The following is a 24,055-nucleotide window of genomic DNA, read 5'->3' as shown; positions in this document are numbered from 1 at the left end:
CATTGGTGGAGTAGACACATACTTAATGGAAGTATTAAGTATGAGTGGTATATGCTGAAAAGTAGAACAAACATCTTTATATGCAGGGTTCACAAGTGACCAGTCAACACAATATTTCATTAATGGCAATAGGCTGCACCTTGCGGCTCAGAGTGAACTCATCCTACAGTCGGTCACAGAGTATCATTTAATCTATATCAGGTATAGATCTGTATGATGCATCTTGAAAAAATAAAAATGTATTCATGAAAATATGATGTAAAATTCACACTTCAGAGTCACTAGGTCTGAATATTTCATGTCATCTTATATGATATATTGTAAACCATTCAGGAAACAGTTAAGCTGTATATATGCGTTTCATAATAAGTCAAGTCTTCTATTAACATATCTAACAATATCCTTCATATTAACACTTCATGATGTCTAGGCATCCAACCTTAATTGATTCAATTTCTCAAACTATTTACATATCGTAAACCATCTACAGTGAAATAAAAGTTTTTAAATCCAACACAAATCTTACCTCATCATATAAAAAATTCAGTATAACTATAGTTTAATAATAAAAGAAGACTTCAAACTGAAATCCTTCAAACATTATATCTTTACATCCATATTACTTCAGAAAATTCACTTATATACAATTATATTAAAATATGACTGTCTATGAGGTTAAAATATCAAAAGTTAAACACTTAGGTGATTTTAAAAGACAATTGCATAGTTACCAAACATTCATTAACTCTTAACATTAGGAAATTTAGCTCTTGTCACTTGAAGACAGTATTGTCACATGAGTAAAAAGGTAATAAAATCAAAATTTAGTCTCACCTTAGCAGATAATCACAGCTATCAAAGTTATACCATTCTTTGTGTATTTACATGACAAATAACATTACATAACTTGCATAATGATTAAACATTTAATTTATATGAAATTCAGGTTTGGCTCAGGTTGGCAGAGGGACTTCACAAAAGTCCTCAGGAATATGAGTTAGAGTTTGGTCTGGTAAGATAAGAGGCACAAAAGAGGGGAGTTCTTTGTCCATGTGTCTACATTATTATAATTAAACTATCTAGCAGTATATAAAGCACTTCAGTGAGCTCCACCTTGAACAAACATTATTTACTGCAATAGAATATTATTACGTCTGTTCAGGCAAAACAGAGAAAATGGTGACATCTGCTGGCAGAAAACAGCTACAGCTGGAGCAACAAAAATGAATAATGGTGGCTTCAACACTGATTTGTGTTACATACAGGATGTTGTGACACATTGCAACACCACACCCGGCCAGCCAAGGAGAGTGTCTCTCCCATAGCTGTGTAACCAGGCAGACTACTGTGTGCGGTTAGTAAGTAACTGTAAGTTATTAAAGATAAGTTATTGCTAAGAAGCTTTCATTAACAACATTAACTAGAGCACAGAAAAGTGTTTATATTACTTTTATAAATAAAAATATGTGATAATAAATACATCTAAACAAGTTTCAAATCATATTTTTCGTCAAGATGGCCACTTAATTTAACTCTTTATGACAATGTCATTTAGCAACTTTTAGCAACAAATCAACATACCTGTAGCATCTTCCCCTGAAAATTAGTTGGCAACACTGGCATTATATTTCTTTACTGAGGCTTTTTTCATTTACAAAATGTTTTTCCTCATCAAGTCTGGATATATCGAAACAGTGTGCAAGTACACTGCTTTTCTATTTTAGATGATTCTGTTACAAAACAAAGTTAGGTTTACCAATGCACCGCAAAGTTTGTTGCAGCACAAAGTTTTCTCCATTCTCCCTGACAATCCTCACCAGTCGATGCTGCAAAGCTACCCTAGCTGCAGCGCCTCTATTTCAACTGCAGCTGTCGTCACTTTGGGTTGAGAATATTTTAATTCACCCAAAATGGAGATATTAAAGAAAGAAAAAATAGATCCAGATCAGGTCCAGGTGGAGGGTGGAGGAAGTGGTGAAGTGGAGGAGTGTCAGTATGTCTGCAGAGACCTGTGTAGAAGGACATAGGTAGCATAGGTAGAGCAGTCCAGATACACTGATGATACTCTGTGAGATCCAGAGGAACACACAGGGATGATGGTGGACTTGACTTTGCGTCTAACAGTGGAGCTGTTCTCTGATCAGTTCAGACTGCAACACTGAGACTCATTTCCACTTCTTCTGATTCCTCTGTCAGTCACTTCTGGGTGAAGCTCTCCTCTCCACTCTACCTCCCAGTAACATGGTCCAGTCAGATCCTCTCTACATACAAGCTGCTGTTGCTGCTGGTGCTGCTTCAACCTCTCTGGATCATCAGGATACAGCTGATCCTCTCTCAACACACACTCCTGGATGTTCACTCACACTCTTACAGAGATTATCACTTCCAGCTGATAAAAGAAGAAACAACAGAGGTCATAAACCAGTGTTCAGAGAAACGCATTTTCATTAGCTGTTAGACAATGATGCAGCACATCTAGTATGAAGAGCAGCAGGGACTTCAGTTCTGTTCAGACCAGAAGTGGAACAGCTGTGCAGTGTAGCCAGCTTCCTTTCAGCTCTCATGTTAACATGTGGCAGTGAACACACTGAGCTCCAAGCTCACAGACCTGCAGAGACTTTTGGCATCAAGTCTGTTTACTTTGAAGATTTCACTGAAGTACACAGAGGAAATAAACTGCTGAGAGTCATGAATACATCATTACTGCAGAAACAATTAAGCAATACATTTATTGTTGTTACATGTGACCTGCTGTTATATTTAAAGCAAGAGTCTCTGTGTGTTGATGAACATCTTATCTGTTTTTGAAATATCATCTGACAAATGAACATGGAGGCTGTCATTGAAAATATTTGGAGGAGACATAATAAGTGATGGACAGATGTAAAGATGTGATTCCTGGACTTCAGCTGAGGTTCTGGTCTATATAAAGACCACATGGTTACTAAATGTAATGATGGCTCTGTGAAATCACAGCCAGTGATTTGCAGCCTGCAGTCAGACTGATCTTAGAGCTCTGACAAAGATGAACTGATCAATTCTTGAAATGAGAGAACAAACGATTTCAGATCAGATTTGATGGCACGACAGTTTGAGGAATGAGAACCACTGTCTCTATACATCTTGTAAGGCTGTCAGCTGTAATCCAGATTTATTTTCTGCAGACATGAACACATCAACAGTCATCTTCACATCAACTCAAACAAATGAAAACAACAAGCTTCTGGCTGATCTGATTGGCTGAATGTTCTTTCTCTATCTCTGACTTTCTGTCCAATCCTGAGGCCTGTCACTATTCCTCTCTCACAGCTTCACTGAGGAAAGTAGCCACTGAGAAGCTTGGAAGTTCACCAGGAAATACTGGATCTTTGCTTTGATACTAATTGTGTTTAATTCAATACTGCTGAAACCAGCACAGACTGGCCCAACTCTCTACTGACCTCAGAGTCTCCAGTCTACAGTGTGGACTCTCCTGAAGATCAGACAGCAGCTTCACATCCGAAACGTGCAGCTTGTTTCCTCTCAGATCCAGCTCTCTCAGATGGGAGGGGTTGGACTTCAGAGCTGAGGCCAGAGAAGCACAGCTGATCTCTGACAAACTGCAGTCCCACAGTCTGAATAAAGAATAAATTATGTCACTTTAGAAGACAAATTTCCGGTTTGAAATCATTCAATGTTTCATTATCTGTTCAGAGCTGAAGAGGGTATAGAATGTACAAGTTCAGAAAATGGAAACTCCAAACAACTGAACAGCCCAACAGGATGCAGGTTAAAAATTCAAATACAAACAGTGAAAAGGGCTCTTATTAATATTAATGACAACATGCTGATACCTCAATAAAGACATAGTGGTAAAGACATAGTGGCTCTTAAACTCTGCAGCTCCACCAGTGACTCCATCTATACAAACTCATGTTGTGCAGCAAAACATGAGTAAAAAACACTGACATTTATTTCAGATCTATTCAAGATCCAAAAGTATACAAAGATATCAAATATGTCAGGATGGATTTTGGGAAAACAGGAAAACAATGATGCACAAAATACCCACAATATTTCAGTTTCATGGAATTGTGAAGCCATAAACCATCATTGCATCTTGTGTTTGAATATTTCAGTCAGTATAAACACTGCATAGCTTCATAAATGTGTTGGAACAAGCATATACTGGGTATTATATTTGTTACTGTCTGATAGTGTTTTGTTTTTGACTCTAAGGAAATTTAAGGGGAAAATTAATTAAATTTAACATAGAATTGGAAGATGTTGAGAGTGAATTGTCCAGTGTCATTTTTTTCTTGTTATATTTAAGATTTAAATCTGCAGCTCTGATGGAGTCAATTGACTAAACCACTGAAGCAGAAAATAGACCTTACAATTAAAATGCTCAGTGTGGATTAACACAATATCATCCTGATAGTGTCACCACAACTTTCACATTATATTTATCTCAGCACACATGTAAACAATAGTGTCTGACCTCAGAGTCTCCAGTCTACAGTGTGGACTCTCCAGAAAATCACACAGCAGCCTCACTCCTGAATCCTGCAGCTCGTTGTAGTTCAGCTTCAAGTCTCTCAGATGGGATGGGTTGGACTTCAGAGCTGAGGCCAGTGAAGCACAGCTGGTCTCTGACAAACTGCAGGAGCTCAATCTGAATAAAGAATAAATGATGTCACTTTAAAGGAAAATGTTCCTGCTTGAAATCATTCAATGTTTCATTATATGTTCAGAGCTGAAGACGGTTTAGAATGTACAAGTTTAGAAAATGGAAACTCCAAACACCCAGACCCAACCGGATGCAGGTTAAAAGCTGTCAAATACAAACAGTGAAAAAATGCTGCTACTTCAACAAAGACAGTGACTTCAACTCTTAAACTGCCAGTTCCATAAGTGACTCCATCTATACAAACTCATGTTGTGCTGCAAAACATATACTAAAAATATATTAATACTTTAATTTTCTTTGGGTTTTGAGCTCTGGACGAAACAGCATTAAGACACATACAATAAAACACTAAACAATACAACACTGAACAAATACAACAAAAATAGGTGTCTAGGGCAACTCTGTTACTTACTTGCTTGGCATCAATTTTCATGTAAATGATCCACTTTTCCCAGTTCTTGTCAAAAATATTTTGTTTAACTTTTAGCAGGTAGTTCAACTTTTCCATTGAATAGATATACCAGAGAATCTCAAACTATTTCTCTTTCCCTGTAGGATCAGCTTTTTTGCTGGCTATCAGCAAAATTTTTGCCAGATATCTCCTTTGTACTACCTCCTCAATGTTCCTTAGGTACATCACATAGTTGTTTGGAGTGGTATATCCCATGATGTCTTTAATAGTTACATTTACGTTATCCAAGAAATGCTTTAGTTTAGTGCAACTCCATAAAAACATGAGTATGGTTGGCCACACTGTGTCATACACATTTTATACCATTCTTCAGCTGAAATTTCAATATTTAGCTCTGATTTCCATTTGTTTCGTTATGTATAATGCTGAGCTTCTTCTGCTCTCCCCTAAGGCTTGGTAGAAGGCTAAGATGACCAGTGGTCTGCCTCGGGGCTGGTTTCACAAAGGTATTTTACACTGGTCTGTAGTGTTAGGCCAGTCTTGATTTTGCTCATAGATTAGTCTAATGCAAGTTTGACTGTTTCACAAAAATAAAGACTGACTAATTTTAAGCCAAAAAATGAGACACCTTACCCCCAGGCTAACTAAGGCTAACAGGCCTAAGACCCATGTTACCATGGTTACAATCAGTGACACCAACTGACCAGTAGCACCCAACAAATTATGAGCCATGTTTCCCTTGGGAAACATGGCTCATAATTTGTGGTTTGCTAAAATTCTTATAGAGAGAGCAATGAAAAGGGAAAGAGTTTTTAAGTCCGCAGTAACCCACTGGCTCACTCAGCTCTGCTACAGGTTTGCACTGCATTGAGATTTTGTCCAACAGGAAGTTTCCTAAACGTTGTTGAGGACACTCTCAGCAAATCTTGAGTGTCATGGGTTGTACACAGGGTATCGAGGGCACTTTCAGATAAGGTCCCTCAGTTTCCAAACCAAACTACTGAGCTAAACAAAATCAAAAGTGGGCTCTTCAGCATTGCAATGCTTCCCAATGTTGTAGGAGCCATTGATGATGTCAGAATCCAAGCGCTGTCAACTGATGAACATCTGTTTGTAAACAGAAAAAGATATCACAATCACAATCAAGCGTCGCAGGAAATCCACCATATCAGCTCCCTTGGATCCCTCTGGAACTCCAACAATCAACAGATTTGACTGTCTACTCTTATTTTCCATATAGTCCACTCTTGATTGTAGTGAGGCTTAATTCTTCTCCAGCACTTTTATGTGTTTTAGCGCATCTGCCACATCATCTTCAGATTTACTCACCCTTTGTTGCATTTCGACATATTGCTCTGCCAAGTTTGTCATAGCAATGTGAAGTTGATTGACTTTCTTTTCTGTTCCTTGAAGATTAGAGAGGACTTCTTTTTTGCTGTCCTCAATTGCTCGGAGTTTCTTTTCCATTGTGAATTCACCTGCCATCGTTACGCACACAGTAAAAAAGGTGTTGACTTCCAAATGAGGGTGATTTCACACCACCCTTGGTCCCTGTTAGTGGGTAGAGGGAAATTCCTCTTTTGTGGTGAAAGTGGATATTTCACATATTCTAGTAGTCCAACTGTTCCTATGGTTAAAAAGTTCTCAGAGAGAGAGGACTGTATAATCCAGATGAGGTCTTTAGTGTGAATAGTATATCTCAGTAGACCACCTTCATTCAAAGTAAAAAACACTGTCTGAAAGGCTTTTAAAGATCTGATAGTGCCTGCTATAGTGCATTCCAGAGAAAGGGGATGTGTGTGTGTAAGGCAAAAAAACAAAATATCTTACAAGATTGTCAAAGTAAATCAAAATATCCCATATTTTCACTGAACTAAAAAGAAAACTGCTCTAAAAAGAAAGGGGAAGGGGCAACTAAAATAGACTCAGGGAAGATGGGCAAATATTCATTAGTTTAATATACCAGGGCACTTGTTGCAATAATGCCTTATAGATAAAACAGCTGCTTCCATATTTAGTTAGCATTGTATTACATACTGTAGGGGAGGACTGATTACTTTGGGGGAATCCACTCAAATTCCTGTAGCGTTTCCTTTGCTTGGCAGGCTGCGCCGTCACCCTTTCTCCCCCCATCTTGTTGGCATGGCTGTGTCAGTTGAAGCCACTCCATCGTTGCTTCTGTATCCATGGTAGTGGATTTGGGTATCTCCATGGTGTATCCCTGCTTCATCAGGTCTGGAGTCCCAATGGATTCTTATTTTAGTGAGGGGGGGCCTAGAAACAGATCCCCTTTTCACTCAGTATTTTCTTGATCCTGATGTATGCCTTATGTTTCTGAAGTAGTTCTGTTGCAAAGTCATGGTCAGAATTCAGCTGCTGTCTTTCTAAGACAATTTTCTTTTGCCAAGCTTTTTTCAGGACAATCTTCTTGATATTAAATTCCAGAAAGTTAACAACCATGGACCTTGGTGGTGAGTTTCGGTCTGGTTTCTGGGCTAGCACTCTATGGGCCCATTGGATTTGTAGGCTGACATCTGATGACAGTCCAATGATAACTTGGTTGTGAGTAGTCCCTCAACATACTTCGAGGCTAAGTTCCCTTTTTTGTCCTTGGGTATTCCAAAGATATGAAAGTTATTTCTTCTACTCCTTCCTTCAATGTCTGTCAACTTATCTTGCAGGATTCTCTGTTGTTTCAAAGACCTACACTGTGCATCCTTCCCTTTCATATTCCATTGTCTCTGTTTCGCTGATTTGCACCTCTGCTTCATTGATTTGAGTTTCATGTGTTTATATTGTTTTGATGTTAGCAGAGAGTTGCTGGTATATCTCCTGTTTTAGTTTGTTGAGTTCAGACTCAACGTCTTTTGTGACTTGTTCTTTAAGTGAATTTAAATCTATTTTCATTTCAGCTTTGATGTCATATATCTCTCAGCTAATTGCATCTATCCCAAAGCACATTGTTGCAGTTAGTGGAATGCCAAATTGTTGTTTTGACCTTGTTTCATTTTGAATTGATTATATCAGTTAACGGAAGAATTGTGGGAAGTTGGTTGGTATAGACATCACATATCATCATAAAAGTTTTGATTCAAATAGATGCTGAATATGTTTTTTATTGTCTGATAGTGTGGAAAACATGAATGTCTGCTTTTATTTAAATTAACATAAAGGTTAAATTTAAGACTTTAATGACTTTTATCTCAGCACAGTGGTAAAAATGGTATCTGACCTCAGAGTCTCCAGTCTACAGTGTGGACTCTCCAGAAAATCACACAGCAGCTTCACTCCTGAGTCCTGCAGCTTGTTGAAGCTCAGCTGCAGCTCCCTCACATGAGAGGGGTTGGACTTCAGAGCTGGAGTCAGATAAGTACAGCTGATCTCTGACAAACTGCAGAAACCCATTCTGAATAAAAAAAAGTAAATGATGTCACATTAGAAGACAATGTTCCTGCTTGAAATTATTCAATGTTCATAATCTCCAAAATTGCATGTTGTACAGCCAAACACAAGTAAAAAAACACTAATTTATTTCAGATTCTACAGCACCCAAAGGTTTACAAAAGATACCAAATATAGCAGGATTGATTTTGGAGAAATGTGAACATATTGTTTCTCCAGACACCTACAATAGTTCAAATTTATGGAATGATGAATCAATAAAAACTCATTTAATATTTAGTCTTAATATTTCAGTCAGTATAAACTCAAAATATCATCATAAAAGTCTGGAAAAAGCAGATACTGAATATACAGTGCTGCTTGAAAGTTTGTGAACCCTTTAGAATTCCCTAATAGTAGTCCTAATACTAGATAAAGGGAGCCCAATTAAACAAATGAGACAAAAAAAACATTTTTTTCATTTTTTAAACTCATTTATTGAGGAAAATTATCCAATCTTACATATTTGTGGAAGGCAAAAGTATGTGAACTCTTGCCTTCAGTAACTGATGTGACCCCCTTTTACAGCAATAACTGTTTATCAGCTTTGCATATTGGCTTGGAGGAATTTTAACCCATTCCTCCTTACAGAACAGTCTCAACTCAGGGATGTTGGTGGGCTTCTCAACATGAACTACATGCTTCAGGTCCTTCCACAGCATTTCTTTGGGATTAAGGTCAGGACTTTGACTTGGCCATTCCAAAACATTATACTTCTTCTGGTAGAACGACTTGTGTGTTTAGAGTGGTTGTCTTACTGCATGACACTTTCTGTCAAGCTTCAATTCACAGACAGATACCTTGACATTTTCATGTAGAATTTGATGGTATGACTCAGAACTCATAGTTCCATCAATGATTGCAAGCTGTCCTGGTTCAGATGCAGCAAAGCAGCCCAAACCATGATACTACCACCACCATGTTTCACAGATGGGTTTAGGTTCTTATCCTGGAATGCAGTGTTTGCTCATTGCCAAACATAACTCTTCTCATTCAAACCAAAAAGTTCAATTTTGGTCTCATCCATTCACAGAACATTGTTCTAATCACCTTCTGGCTTATCCACATGGTCTTGAGTGAACCGTAGATGGCAGCAATGTTCTTTTTGGAAAGTAGTGGGTTTCTCCTTGCAACTCTGCCATGCACACCATTGATGTTCAATGTTCTCCTGATGGTGGACTCATTAACATCGACCGTAGCCACTGCAAGAGAGACCTTTAGTTTCCTAGATGTTACCCTGGGGTCCACTGTGGCCTCACAGACTATTACAAGCCTACTCTTGGTGTGATCTTTGTTGTTTGACCACTCCTGGGGAGGGTAACAGTGGTGTTGAATGTCCTCCATTTGTACACGATCTGCCTGATAGTCGACTGGTGGAGTCCAAACTCCACTGGTTTTATAACCCATTCCAGCCTGATGAGTATCAGCAACTCTTCTTCTAAGATCCTTCGAAATATCCTTTGTTTGAGCCATGATACACTTCCACAAACCTGTGTTTTGAAGCTCAAAGTTTGAAAGTGAAGACTCAGATTTATCTTCTTTAATAAGGTAGGGCCTCCCAGACTCACACTTGATTGTCATCCCATTGATTGAAACAACTGACTGTAATTTCCCCTTCAAATGAATTGATAATCCTAGGGATTCACATACTTTTGCCACGCACAAATTCATAAGATTGGATCATTTTCCTCAATAAATGAATGAAAAAATGTTTTTTTGTCTCATTTGTTTAATTGGGTTCCCTTTATCTGGTTTTAGGACTTGTGTAAATATCTGATCATGTTTTAGGTCATATTTATGCAGAAATACAGAAAATTCTAAAGGGTTCACAAACTTTCAAGCAGCACTGTATTTTTTTGTTGTCAAACAGTGTAGAAAACATGAATGTCTGTTTTTATTGAACCCTTTCATGCATGGTGTCCACTACAGTGGACAGATATTTGGAAGCCATCTTGAACCATTTCAGCTGTAGTATCATGTCCCAACTACCAGGTGGTGAACCCCCAAAGTGTTGTCTACAATTCCATCTGAATATCATTTTTGACTCTCTCTGTGATTTTGTGATATTGAATCATAAATTCAAAATGACGGAGGATAGAGGAAATGCACCAAGTAGCTCAGAAAAAAAACAGGTAAAAACAGGTAAAACAGGTAAAGTATATTTTTCAACTAAGTGAGATGTTCTGTCTATTGGGCCTAGGTCTTGTTTTTCAAATATCCTCTCTATTGTTGTTGTTATCTAATGTTCTTATGTGTATTCATACCATTTGCTCTTAGTAATAAAATAATATATATATATAAACATAAATATATATATATTGCCTATATTGATTTCCATAAATCACTTTTTACTCCATTAATGCATGGTGTCCACTACAGTGGACACATTTCAAAATTCAATATATTAAAAAAAAGTTACTGACATGATTTTTCACTTGTTTAAGAGTAAAAGTAAACAATAAAAAATTTTTACTCTGTGATTTAATAATAAATGCATGAATGATTACATTTAAGTTCAAGATCAAATGTTTCAGAGGTTAAGAGTGAATTAACCAGTGTAATACTTTTAATGTTATATTAAGTATATTTTAAATATGACTTTCAACAAGATGTACAGTGTGGGTCAACATAAAATTGGAGGTCAATGCACCATCAAAACTACTGATTGATTTTTCATGAAAACTACGGTTTCAGTGTTTGAAAGAATGTTTTTATAGTGTTAACAATGGTTTACAATGTAATAATTAATTAGTGTTTTCATATTTAAAAAAATTTGAATATCTAAACTTGAAGGGGATTTTTACCTCATAAAAATCATCCTTCTGTTGGTGTCACCACAAGGGTGAGAATCAGAAACAGGTTTATTGCCAAGCAGGTTTACACATACAAGGAATTTGCCTTGGTGTTGCGGTTTCACATCATACTGATCTTAGCACAGAAGTATAAAATGGAGTCTGACCTCAGAGTCTCCAGTCTACAGTGTGGATGCTCCAGAAAATCACACAGCAGCTTCATTCCTGAATCCTGAAGCTTGTTGTGGCTGAGTTCCAGCTCTCTCTGATAGGAGGGGTTGGACTTCAGAGCTGAGACCAGAGAAGCACAGCTGATCTCTGACAAACTGCAGTCTCTCAATCTAAATAAAGAATAAATTATGTTGCTTTAGAGGTAAAAGTTCATGCTCCAAATCATTTAGTGTTTCATTATGTGTTTAGTTTTACTCAAGTTTATCTCATCATCTCATCTCAATCTGTTGAGAGCTGAAGGTTTAGAATGTAGATGTTTTCCTAACACCTGAACCCAACAGGATGCAAGTTAAAAGCTGTCAAATACAAATAGTGAAAAGGAGCTCTCATTAAAATAAATGACAACACGCTGCTACTTCAATAAAGACGTAGTTACTTCACCTCTTATACTCTGCCATCTACACCAGTGACTCCATCTATACAAATATTATATTGTGCAGCCAAACATTGACATTCATTTCAGGTTCTACTCATCATCCGTAAGTTTACAAAGATACAAAATATGTCAGGATGAATTTTGGAGAAATGTGAACACATTTATTTCCTACAATTCAATTCAAGTCAAAAATGGTGTCTGACCTTAGAGTTTCCAGTCTACAGTGTGGACTCTCAAGAAAATCACACAGCAGCCTCACTCCTGAATCTTCAAGTTTGTTGTAGCTCAGGTCCAGTTCTCTCAGATGGGACGGGTTGGACCTCAGAGTTGAGACCAGAGAAGCACAGCTGGTCCCTGAAAAACTGCAGCGACTCAATCTGAAAAAATAATAAATGATGTCACTTAAGAAGAAAATGTCCATAAGGTTTGGAACAAGCAGATATTTAATATATTTTTTATTTCCTGATAGTGTGGAAAACATGAATGTCTTTTTAAAATTTACATCAACATAAGTTTCAATTTAAGGTGAAAATCAAATGTTTAAGAGGTTAAGAGTGGATCACCTAGTGTTTCATTTTTAATGTTATATCAAATATGTTTTAAATATGAAGCTCAACAAGATGTTTAGTGTGGATCAGCATAAAACCTATGAGGTCAAATCCCATCAAAACTAATAACATAAAAACTAAGATTTGAATGTTTGAAAGTATGTTTTTGTATGTATGTATAAATATGTGTATATATGTGTGTGTGTACAAGTTGTCACCACAACTTCTACATGATTTTTATGTCAGCACAGTGATTAAAATGGTGCCTGACCTCAGAGTCTCCAGTCTGCAGTGTGGGATCTCCAGAAAATCACACAGCAGCCTCACTCCTGAATCCTGCAGCTCGTTGTAGCTCAGATCCAGCTCTCTCAGATGGGAGGGGTTGGACTTCAGAGCTGAGGCCAGAGAAGCACAGCTGATCTCTGACAACGTGCAGCGACTCAATCTGAATAAAGAATAAATCATGCAGATAAAAACCTATTAGAGTATAATCAGATCATTTCAGTTTTTAAATGTATAATTCAACATTATTATGTCCTAATCAATGAACTTTTCCCTAAAATGAGCACAGTGACTTTGTCATTGTGTTATTGAGGATCATCATGTCAGCCTTCTACAGACATCCAAATGTCACCACAACATTATCAACACTTATGCATGCCATCACAGATCAGCTAATAAAATGCTGCTAACCTTGATCAAGTCTGTAATAATGATCAAATTAGACATGTTGGATTAAAAGGCTTTTGCATTATTTTTATCTTCTTGTAAATTCTGATAATAATGTGTTGTTTCATTAAAAACAGAAAAGTAAATATTTTTCCTCATAATGAGGCACTTATTTCTGACCACAGATTTACTCTCATCATTACTCGAATGATCAGTGCCAAACACCAGACTTTCACATTCATACACATTCAACTAATTAATTAACTACACAGAGGCTTATCTTCTGTTCCTCACTACACTCACTAAATCTGACAGAATGCTGAATCTGTATTATGTCACAATCTTGATGAGTCTCTTCTGTATGTTATCAATTTCATTCATGTGTTTTTACCCAGAACTCGTTCACCTCTACACCGGTACTCTTAACTACACCCTGAATCATCAATAACTGGATTAAATGTGCACCGAGCACGGTGACGAACATGTTCTCCTAATCCTAAATATAACCTAGAACCATCATTTACAAACATGCCTGCAGTGCCATATTTATGCTGTGTTTCTGTACGTGATTGTGTGAGACTCCCACAGTTTTCTTACAAGTTTTAGCCTCTTTTGGTTAGAGACTAGATTCAAAGTGAAACCAACTGTTTGGGCATTTGACTGAAACTTTAAAAACTTGATGTGATTTGTGGGGCAAAAAAATGAGTCAAGCTAAATTTGAAATTTCTGTCACAGCTTTAAATAATTGGGTAGACATAAAATGTACAAGAGGAAAACAGTCAGTGAACTGACCTCAGAGTCTCAAGTCTACAGTTGGGACTCTCCAGTCCAGCAGACAGACGCTTCACTCCTAAATCCAGCAGGTTCCAGTTTCCACTCAGGTCCAGCTCTTTGAGATGGGAGGGCTTAGACTTCAGAGTTGAGATGACAACTTCACAGTGAGTCTCAGACAGTCGACAGCCAGAAAGTCTGTGATTACAGATAAAATAACATTTAAAATACATCATCATCATGTCATTCGATGTCAAATATGACATCAAACATTTTTATCACAACTATTGATATTGTGATAGAGAGGTCTCCTCCTCTCCAAAAACAAATGTAAATGGGGATTAAAACCAGTAAAAATACTGAATAAAGTTGTTTCACGTAAAAATCTATGTTTCTCCGACGATGTTCGGCGAGCACCGGACTTCTGGGAGGGGCTGCTAGCCGAGCTGCTGCTAATGGTTGCTCAACTTGTTTCTCTGATAACTTAAGATTCAGACATCTGATGACTAAAATTCTACATCCGGTATAGTTAAAAACAACCAAGATCTAAAAAAAAGTTTATCATAAAAATTTGGCTTAAAACTGAATAAAAGTCAATTCATAACAGTTTCTGATGAATAACCACAATGTTGACGTACTACCTTGTATGTGTATACTCTTTGGTAGACGCCATTGTGGCGAACAGCCACAACTCCAATGTATTATTTTGTACGCTTATACTCTCTGGTAGACGCAATTGTAGCAGACAAACAATGCTGACACATGCATTTTGTGCACATATACTCTTTGGTAGAGGAAGTATGACGCCACTAAGGCGACCAAATGAAATGGATCATTACCTTGATTAAAATTACAGATTTCTCTCGGTTTGAACATTTTTGGAACATTTGGGATAATGTAAGTACACAACTCAACAAAATATACAACATAGGTCTAGCTGTTTTTAGACATTTTAATGCGGGATAGTTACATATTATAGCTTTAAAGGTGCAACACATAAGAACTGGCCACCTTATCCAAGCAAATAGGGGTGTTTAGAAGGAGTCCCTCCATTTCCTTTTCATCTCCCATGAAATTAGTTCCTAACTCTTGTTGCATTAACAGTATGATAAGGACTAAAAATTCTATTTTTTATAAATGTATTGGTGTTCAAGGGCTTAATTTCCACACACACTTTTGATTTACTCCTTAAAATCTCTAAATACTGCCCTCTGACTGTCCACCTGCTCGAATCCAGATTAGAGTAGAGAGGAGTTGATGAAAATGTTGACATGCTTATCTAAGTCACCTTCAGCTATCACAAGAAATTAATCTTTGAGTAGCAAGGGCTTTGTAGACTTTTGTGCCCTGTTTTTTGCTTTTCACGTTACATACAAGCTGGTAGCTGCAGCTAATCACAGATATTACATGTATGTGTCTCTCTACTGTAAAATACTGCAGTCTTTTGTCATAAAATAATAATAAAACTAAAGAGATTCATTGTGTTTACTAATTTGATTAGTATAGACACACCAAAAACAAAATAAAGTTTTTCTTGCTCTTGAAGAATTTGTAACAACTGAACATATAGTGAAGCACTTCTCATATATGACTTTAGTAAGAATCAGGTGTAACATGCTTAAAACTTTTATAATGTGCAAGCTTTACAGTGTTCATGTGTCTATCTTTACTGTAATACTAATGGCTTCAGATGAGAAGGCAGCTTTCTAATGTTGATAATCACATCTGGACTTACACAGCCTTTCTGCAGTTCCTCACAGCTGGGATCAGTCTCAGTCGTCCCTCCTCTGATGTGTTGTACTTCCTCAGGTCCAACTCATCCAGAACCTCCTCTGACATCTGCAGCATGTAGGCCAGAGCTGAGCAGTGAATCTCAGAGAGTTTCTTCTCTGATCTGTTCTCTGACTTCAGGAACTCTTGGATCTCCTGATGTACTGAGTGGTCATTCATCTCCATCAGACAGTGGAAGATGTTAATGCTTCTGTCAGGAGAGATATCCTCAGTGCTCATCTTCTTCAGGTTGTTGATGGCTCTCTGGATGACTTCTGGACTGTTCTCTGTCCGACCCAGCAGGCCTCCTAAAATACTCTGATTGGACTCTAAAGACAGGCCATGAAGGAAACGAACAAACAGATCCAGGTGGCCTGCTCTACTTTCAAAGGATTTCACCATGGCTCTCTTCAGAAAGTCATCCAGGGATGAGTAACTATAGTATTTTCCCAGGAAGTCCTTCAGTACCTCTTCCTTCCTGTTGGTGTAACAGTGGTACATGTAGACTGCAGCCAGAAACTCCTGAACACTCAGATGAACGAAGCAGTAGACTGTTTTCTGGGAGATCACGCTCTCTCTTTTTAAGATCTCTGTACAAAATCCTGATAACACTGAGGCCTCTGTGACATCAAGACCACACTGCTCCAGGTCTTCTTGGTAGAACATGATGTTTCCTTTCTCCAGATGTTCAAACGCCAGCCTCCCCAGCTTCAGAAGAACTTCCCTGTCAGCCTCTGTCAGCTCCTGTGGACTTGTCTCATGTCCCTCATCATACTTGTGCTTCTTCCTCTTTGTCTGAACCAGCAGGAAGTGTGAGTACATGTCAGTCAGGGTCTTGAGCAGTTCTCCTCTCTGGTCTGTAGTCAACATGTGCTCAAGAACTGTAGCAGTGATCCAGCAGAAAACTGGGATTTGACACATGATATGGAAAATCCTGGATGTCTTGATGTGTGAGACGATTCTGCTGGACAGCTCTTCATCACTGAATCTCCTCCTGAAGTACTCCTCCTTCTGGGCGTCAGTGAAGCCTCGTACTTCTGTTACCCTGTCAACACATGTAGGAGGGATCTGATTGGCTGCTGCAGGTCGGGAAGTTATCCAGATGAGAGCCGAGGGAAGCAGATTCCCTTCAATGAGGTTTTTCAACAGCACATTGACTGATGACTTCTGTGTGACATCAGACACAACTTTCCTGTTCTTGAAATCCAATGAAAATCTGCTTTCATCCAGGCCGTCAAAGATGAACAAAACTTTACAGTAAGCAAGCTTCTCTGCTGTGACCTTCTGTAATGTTGGATGGAAAATATGGATCAGCATGAGAAGACTGTGCTGCTCATCTCTGATCAAGTTCAGCTCCCTGAACGAAAGCAGAATCACCAGACTGACATCTTGGTTTTCCAAGCCCTCTGCCCAGTCCAGAGTGAACTTCTGCATTGAGAAGGTTTTTCCAACGCCAGCAACACCACTCGTCAGAATGACTCTGATGTGTTTCTGTTGTTCAGACAAGACTTTAAAGATGTCGTGGCACCTGATTGGAGTTTCATGGGGGATCATCTTGGAAGCTGTCTCAAGCCGCCTCATCTCATGTTGGGTATTGACGTCTTCACTCTGTCCCTCTGTGATGTAGAGCTCAGTGTAGATGCTGTTGAGGAGGGTTTCATTTCCTGCTTCATCAGTTCCTTCAGTCACATGTTGACATCTCTCCCTCAGACTGATCTTATGCTCATCTAAAACCTTCTGGAGAGCATCATTCACTAAAACAGAGAAAAATGTGAAACTAAACAAAGGAAATCTGACAATTATTTATTATTATCAACACAAAAACAATCTGTCTTACTTTGTACAGGGCTGGTCTGACTGTCTGTCTGCAGTCCAGGTCTTGTTCTGGATCTTTTTCCACACTGGGGACAGGAGGAGTCGCCTGATGAGGCAGACTGGTCCCTGTATGAGGTGATGCACTGTCTGCAGAACCAGTGTCCACAGCTGGTAGAGACTGGATCCTTCAGGATGTCCAGACATAAAGAACAGCAGGACAGCTGCTCCTTCACAGAAGCATCACTCCTCCTCCTCTTCTTCTTCTTCTCCCTGTGAAGACATTTCTTTATAATTAAAATGTCAGTCATTAGTTGTCATTTGTATTTTGATAGATTACCAACCTTAAGAGGGTGTCTTCTGTAATATAAGCCAGACTGAGGGAAGATGCCGTAAGAGGAGAGGGAGAGAAAAAGTAGTGGACAATGAGGAGAGAGCAGCATGCTGCTGCTTGTGGAGGCCTTGATGGACAATGAATGATAACCCTCATCCCTGAAATAGTTTTTATCTCATGCAGATTACCATCTTATTTACATGTGTATATTTATTACATGAATGAAGGAGACTACGTTTTTCATTGAGATAAAATGACTTTCTTTCTCCCTTCATGATTTCAATGTGCATGCTGCTCCAGCCTCAGGTAACCAGCTGCCAGGCTGACGGGTTGTGCGTTGTGCATTAGGCTGCGGGAGAGGGGGCTGCAGCAAGAAAGTTGAACCAGAATCAACTTTTGGAGAGACACAACCTGTAACACTGTACTTCCCTGCCATGAGGGAATACAAAAACATTAGTAGGAAGAGGGGAGGACATTTCTCTTGGTTTGATAATGTTAAAAGTAAAGTTAGGCTTTGCTGACGGCTTCCTGACTCATTTTAAAAAAGACGAGAGACAGAGAGAGAAAGAGAGAGAGAGAGAGAGACAGAAAGAGAGAGAGAGAGAAGTAGTGGTGAAACGAGCTAGAAAGCGGTTACAAATAAGTATGCCCTAAACCGCACCTCCACACAAACCTGCAGAGGTACGCTGCGATACCTGATAGTGGCATTAGTCTTGTCAAGTTCCTTGTTTCCTTCGACATAATAAAATCCAAAATATGTCCAAATGATTGCCTTCATTGCCGATGGGGCAGGTTGTATTTGTTTTTCTGTCAAGTACTCCACTGCTAGCGGTCTCTCCATGACACACACTACACTTCACCTCCTTCTTGCCCCCATAGTTGGGTCTGGGTGGAAACCAGCACGGCATCATTGCGTGATCTCTAGGATTTAGCGAGCTAACTCATGTCAGGAAAAAATGGAAAACAGCATCATGGCAAGACTGAAAAATGTGAATTGATTCTGAATCAGCAGAGATAGAATCATGATTCTTATGTGAAACAATGTTTTTGTGCACCTCCAGTGTAGAAGTGTGGGAGATTATATGGATTTCCAGTGGTTGAGAATAAGTTTCTTAAATACAATTAATGAAAAAGAATAATCCAACTATGCAGATAACTCACTGTATCCTCTAATACATCTTGAAAAGTAACAAATTGAAAATCAAAATTTTGATTCAAATTAAGTCTTACCCCCCATTATTTCTAATAAACACTTTTCTATATCAAACCAAATCTTTTGGATTTTTCTACAATCCCAAAAAGCATGCATCAGTGAATGCATAATTCCATATTCAACACTGCACTCTCATATATTTTTATTATAGTTAGGCTATTCATGATTATCTATACTTATTTTAAAGTATGTGCAAATTATGTACATTATTTTATATTGAATGAAACAACTTTTCATTGGCTGTAATATTTCTCAACTTTCTTCACATTTTTAATACAAATATTCACTGTGACTTCAACTTAAAGGCACAGATGTGTAAATCATCATTGCGTTCTTTTCATTGACAGGTCTACAGACTGGTGCAGCAGGCAGAGCTGTTTATATGAAAACAGGTGATTATGAGCGTGTCTGCATCCATCTATGGGGAACTTTGGGAGGGGAAATCAGGCTACTAAACCAACTTCTACAATGACCGAGATTAATAAAACAGTAACACAAGTATGCTGTGCTTTATAAATGGAGTGAAGAGTCTGTATGCATATTTCTGTTTTTGTGTGTGCTTTGTGATTTTTGGTTATGAACCAGGATTTATTTTATGAATCTAACCTTTAGTATGTTTCATTGCATTTCCTACAGTGTTTCATTGACACATGTCTAATAATCGAAGCATCTTCAGGCCATTTTAAACTAAAAACAGTCTCTTACTTCATGTCTGAGGGTCCAGGTTCATTACTGAAGTCTGGCGGATGATCTTTGGACAAGTCACTCTTCACTGATGGACAGCTGGATACTGGAGACCCTGCTCTGTCCTCCTCTTCCTCCACACAAAAACTCATCTTGAGGACTTCAGTCAGTCTGAGAGGTAAACCAGAAACACTGACTGTGAGATTACAAGATCTTGCAAGATTCAAGAAAAACAAGTCTGTTAAAGAGTCACAGTAACAAGAGACAAATATTTATATGAATTTATATTCAATGACTCCTCTTCCCTCTGCAGTCCTACAGTCATTGTCACTCCTTCCCTCTCCATTTACAGGAAATCAGCTGAGTTTACCTATGTGTGTGTGTGTGTATGTGTGTGTGTGTGTGTATGTGTGTGTCTAATGCTCACACAAATCAGCTTTTTAACATGATATGTTTGTGAGCATCTCTGTTGGCCTCAAAATGATAAAATAAAATGTATTTTGGTCCAAATGTTGGTACATTATATCATCTTTGTTTATATCATGCAAATTTAGTTAACAATTTAAGTGCTTTTTCTGTAATGATTTCTTATGGACTTCTAGTTATTTATAATTATCTATACTTATTTAAAAGTATGTGCAAATTATGTACATTATTTTATATTGAATGAAACAACTTTTCATTGGCTGTAATATTTCTCAACTTTCTTCACATTTTTAATACAAATATTCACTGTGACTTCAACTTAAAGGCACAGATGTGTAAATCATCATTGCGTTCTTTTCATTGACAGGTCTACAGACTGGTGCAGCAGGCAGAGCTGTTTATATGAAAACAGGTGATAATGAGCGTGTCTGCATCCATCTATGGGGAACTTTGGGAGGGGAAATCAGGCTACTAAACCAACTTCTACAATGACCGAGATTAATAAAACAGTAACACAAGTATGCTGTGCTTTATAAATGGAGTGAAGAGTCTGTATGCATATTTCTGTTTTTGTGTGTGCTTTGTGATTTTTGGTTATGAACCAGGATTTATTTTATGAATCTAACCTTTAGTATGTTTCATTGCATTTCCTACAGTGTTTCATTGACACATGTCTAATAATCGAAGCATCTTCAGGCCATTTTAAACTAAAAACAGTCTCTTACTTCATGTCTGAGGGTCCAGGTTCATTACTGAAGTCTGGCGGATGATCTTTGGACAAGTCACTCTTCACTGATGGACAGCTGGATACTGGAGACCCTGCTCTGTCCTCCTCTTCCTCCACACAAAAACTCATCTTGAGGACTTCAGTCAGTCTGAGAGGTAAACCAGAAACACTAACTGTGAGATTATAAGATCTTGCAAGATTCAAGAAAAACAAGTCTGTTAAAGAGTCACAGTTACAAGAGACAAATATTCATATTAATTTATATTCAATGACTCCTCTTCCCTCTACAGTCCTACAGTCATTGTCACTCCTTCCCTCTCTGTTTACAGGAAATCAGCTGAGTTTACCTATATGTGTGTGTGTGTGTGTGTGTGTGTGTGTGTGTGTGTGTCTAATGCTCACACAAATCAGCTTTTTAACATGATATGTTTGTGAGCATCTCTGTTGGCCTCAAAATGATAAAATATTATATATAATATAATATAATATAATATAATATAATATGATTTCTTACGGACTTAGAGGAAACAAAAACATGTTTAACATCAGCTCCTGCATATTCCACTGGATCTGAAGTAGAAGACTGCATTAGGATTGGGATCCTAATTGGATCCTGGATTGGGATCCTGCGAGTTCTGCGGGACCCAATGCATATCTTGCAGGAGCAGACGGTTTTAACTTTGCTGCAGGTAGGAGCGGGCAGTCAAAAAGAAACTGCAGGTCCTGGGTTTTATGGCAGTTATATGCAGTTGGCCTGCAGCACCAGATAAAACTCCAACAGAGCTAGGCTGAGTGCTCGGTCAGTGCTCCTCCTAGTGCTCCCTGACACTGCTACTTGCTGCTGCTCCTCCTCACACATACACACACACTCATGAATGCACACTACTGCTGCAACCTGCTGACTTCACCTGAACAAGCAAAGAACAGAAACACCAAACAATGTGTGCATATTGCATTATGCGATATCGCAGGTTATTACTACTTTTGTGCTCTTTTAGGAGGTAATGGAGGAGTTGTAAGCTTGCATAAAGTTACATGCCATTATCATTAGGAGCTCTACTCCTGATCAATGCACTAAAAGACACAGGGAAATGAAAAAAAATAAAACAATCTCAGCAAAACAAACAACCACAGCCAACAACACATGTTCTAAAGTAAGAAGCCTAAAATAAATAAGTACAATGTCATTTTGCCTTAGAACAGGAGTACTTTTTGTTATTACCGACAGATATGCATGTCTTTAACAGGCCTACTACACAATAAAATAACGGTAACAGGCTGCAGAGAGGAAACAGCTGCTGGCAATGATAACTGACAGCTGATCCAGCTGTGATCAGCTGTAGCCGTCATCAGAAACGGACGTCGATTACTTCAGAGGAAAGCACGTCTCATATCTCTTCAGACAAATTTCCTCGTTTCCTTTCTCCTCGCTTCGTTTTCTTGGGTCTTTCCATGCATCCTCAATGGGAGGGACGTATTCAGCCGGTGCGGCAAAAACGCCAGTTCCCTCATTCATTTGGATGGGGGTAGTGCGGCTCGGCTGCGGCCGTTGTAGCCGCTGCGGCGCCGCACCGGACTGCGGCCGGAAAGTTGAGACAGAGTCAACTTTTGGAGAAACGCTACTCGACGTCACTGCAGCTGAAGGCTGCGGTGGCCAATCACAGCGGGAGATCAGACTGATAAGAGTATAAATACTGATGACCCCACAAAAGGCCTCATGTCCAATAACAACGTTATTATTATTTATTATATTATCACTGTTAGTGTGAGCAGGAAACCCAAGCAGCCAAGTCTTGGAGCCACAACAACCTACTGCTCAGTACATCCAAAACTCATCAGATATAGCATCTCACCTGACAATAAAACTCCCAGACATATCTCAGGTGAATTATCACACCCATTTAATTTTTCACACACACACACACACACACACACACACACACACACACACACACACACACACACACACACACACACACACACACACACACACACATACCATCATGTAAAAATCGAGCTTTAACTACATCACCAAAAAAAGCTCAGCAGAGAAACTTCATCAGACAACTCAAGAAACTCAGTGAAAATCGTATTTAAGTCATTTTAAGACCTAAAATTCAGATTATTAGATTTTAGACTTTTAAAGACTTTTTAAGGACCCGCGGAAACCCTGATTATCGTTTGTTTCCCAGGGAGCGAATTAATAAGGTCTCGTTATTTATCAAGAACAGAGGCCAATCAGAAAGCGGTAATTTGGTGCCTGTGCCAAACAATAAGCATTCTTATATATTTTTCCAACTGAAAACAAGAGAAAGAAAAAGTCTAACGTTCCTGGACTGAGACTGGTTTATTAACACTCACCGTGCATCGGGCGACAGTTCCTGTCCGTACGCTCTGCTTCATCTTAAAATGGAGTCTGACGGAATTATGGACTGAACTGCCACTGCCACTTACAAGAAGTCACGTGACCGTGTAAACGTGCGTGTGTGTTTGTCATAAACATAAATGTTTATGTGGATATCTTTTGGCTTAAACAGGTTAAATTAAAATGGGTTTTGGTGGAAATGTTAGAACTTTATCTCACCTTTGTATTGAATGGATGGAAATTAATTGATGTTTTTTCTAAGTTTTGTGGTTTTATTTGTTAGTCTAGGACAGGTCTTCACACTGAGCTGAGGGATGTAGAGACAAGAGGCGTGTGCCGCAATTTGTGTCAAAACTCTTCTTCCTTCCTCGATGACAAAGTGAAATCTGAACACACACATAATACACACATTTTTAGATTCAGCGTGACTTACACTCCCCGACGCTATCATTATATGTGACGTTCCTAACGAATAAATGTCCATAAATCTAATTAGAAATCACAGAAAAAAGACGTTCTCCATAAGTTTTCTTCAATAACACGATAATCCAGCAATGTCTATAGATCCATGGCTACACTGCAAATTGAGAATAAAAAGAAACTGATAACTCATTCGGGATATATTTTGTCAGCATGTAAACAAATGGCTAAAGGCTAAGAAACGGGGCTCAAGGTAGCCCACAGCTAACTCGCAGTATCCATAGCTTCAAACTCAAGAGAGCAGAAAATGGTGACAGGGCAAACAAAGCTAAAGTTAGTTGGATTTGGACAAGCTAACGTTTTGTAGCTCAGTTCAACAGCTTCTCTTGCTTCAC

At 38.5% G+C, this 24,055-nt stretch overlaps 1 protein-coding gene across 1 annotated transcript; it reads right to left on the bottom strand.

Moving 5' to 3' along the window:
* Positions 1-52: 52 nt before the first annotated feature.
* Positions 53-23,288, bottom strand: LOC121888176 (NACHT, LRR and PYD domains-containing protein 12-like). The gene is made up of 12 exons (XM_042399579.1): positions 23,237-23,288; positions 20,874-21,023; positions 19,744-19,893; positions 17,517-17,764; positions 15,645-17,433; positions 13,931-14,107; positions 12,741-12,914; positions 12,125-12,298; positions 11,482-11,655; positions 8,314-8,487; positions 4,481-4,654; positions 53-2,389 (listed from the first exon to the last, which is right to left on the bottom strand). The coding sequence occupies exons 2-12, from the start codon at positions 21,002-21,004 to the stop codon at positions 2,380-2,382; spliced, it is 3,375 nt and encodes a 1,124-aa protein (XP_042255513.1). The 5' UTR covers positions 21,005-21,023; positions 23,237-23,288; the 3' UTR covers positions 53-2,379.
* Positions 23,289-24,055: the final 767 nt, after the last annotated feature.

This window comes from Thunnus maccoyii, chromosome 21 (assembly GCF_910596095.1).
Source record: "Thunnus maccoyii chromosome 21, fThuMac1.1, whole genome shotgun sequence".
In the NCBI taxonomy this organism is placed as follows: domain Eukaryota; kingdom Metazoa; phylum Chordata; class Actinopteri; order Scombriformes; family Scombridae; genus Thunnus; species Thunnus maccoyii.
The sequence above is the reverse complement of the archived record's forward strand: the minus strand, read 5'-3'. Positions and strand labels throughout refer to the sequence as shown.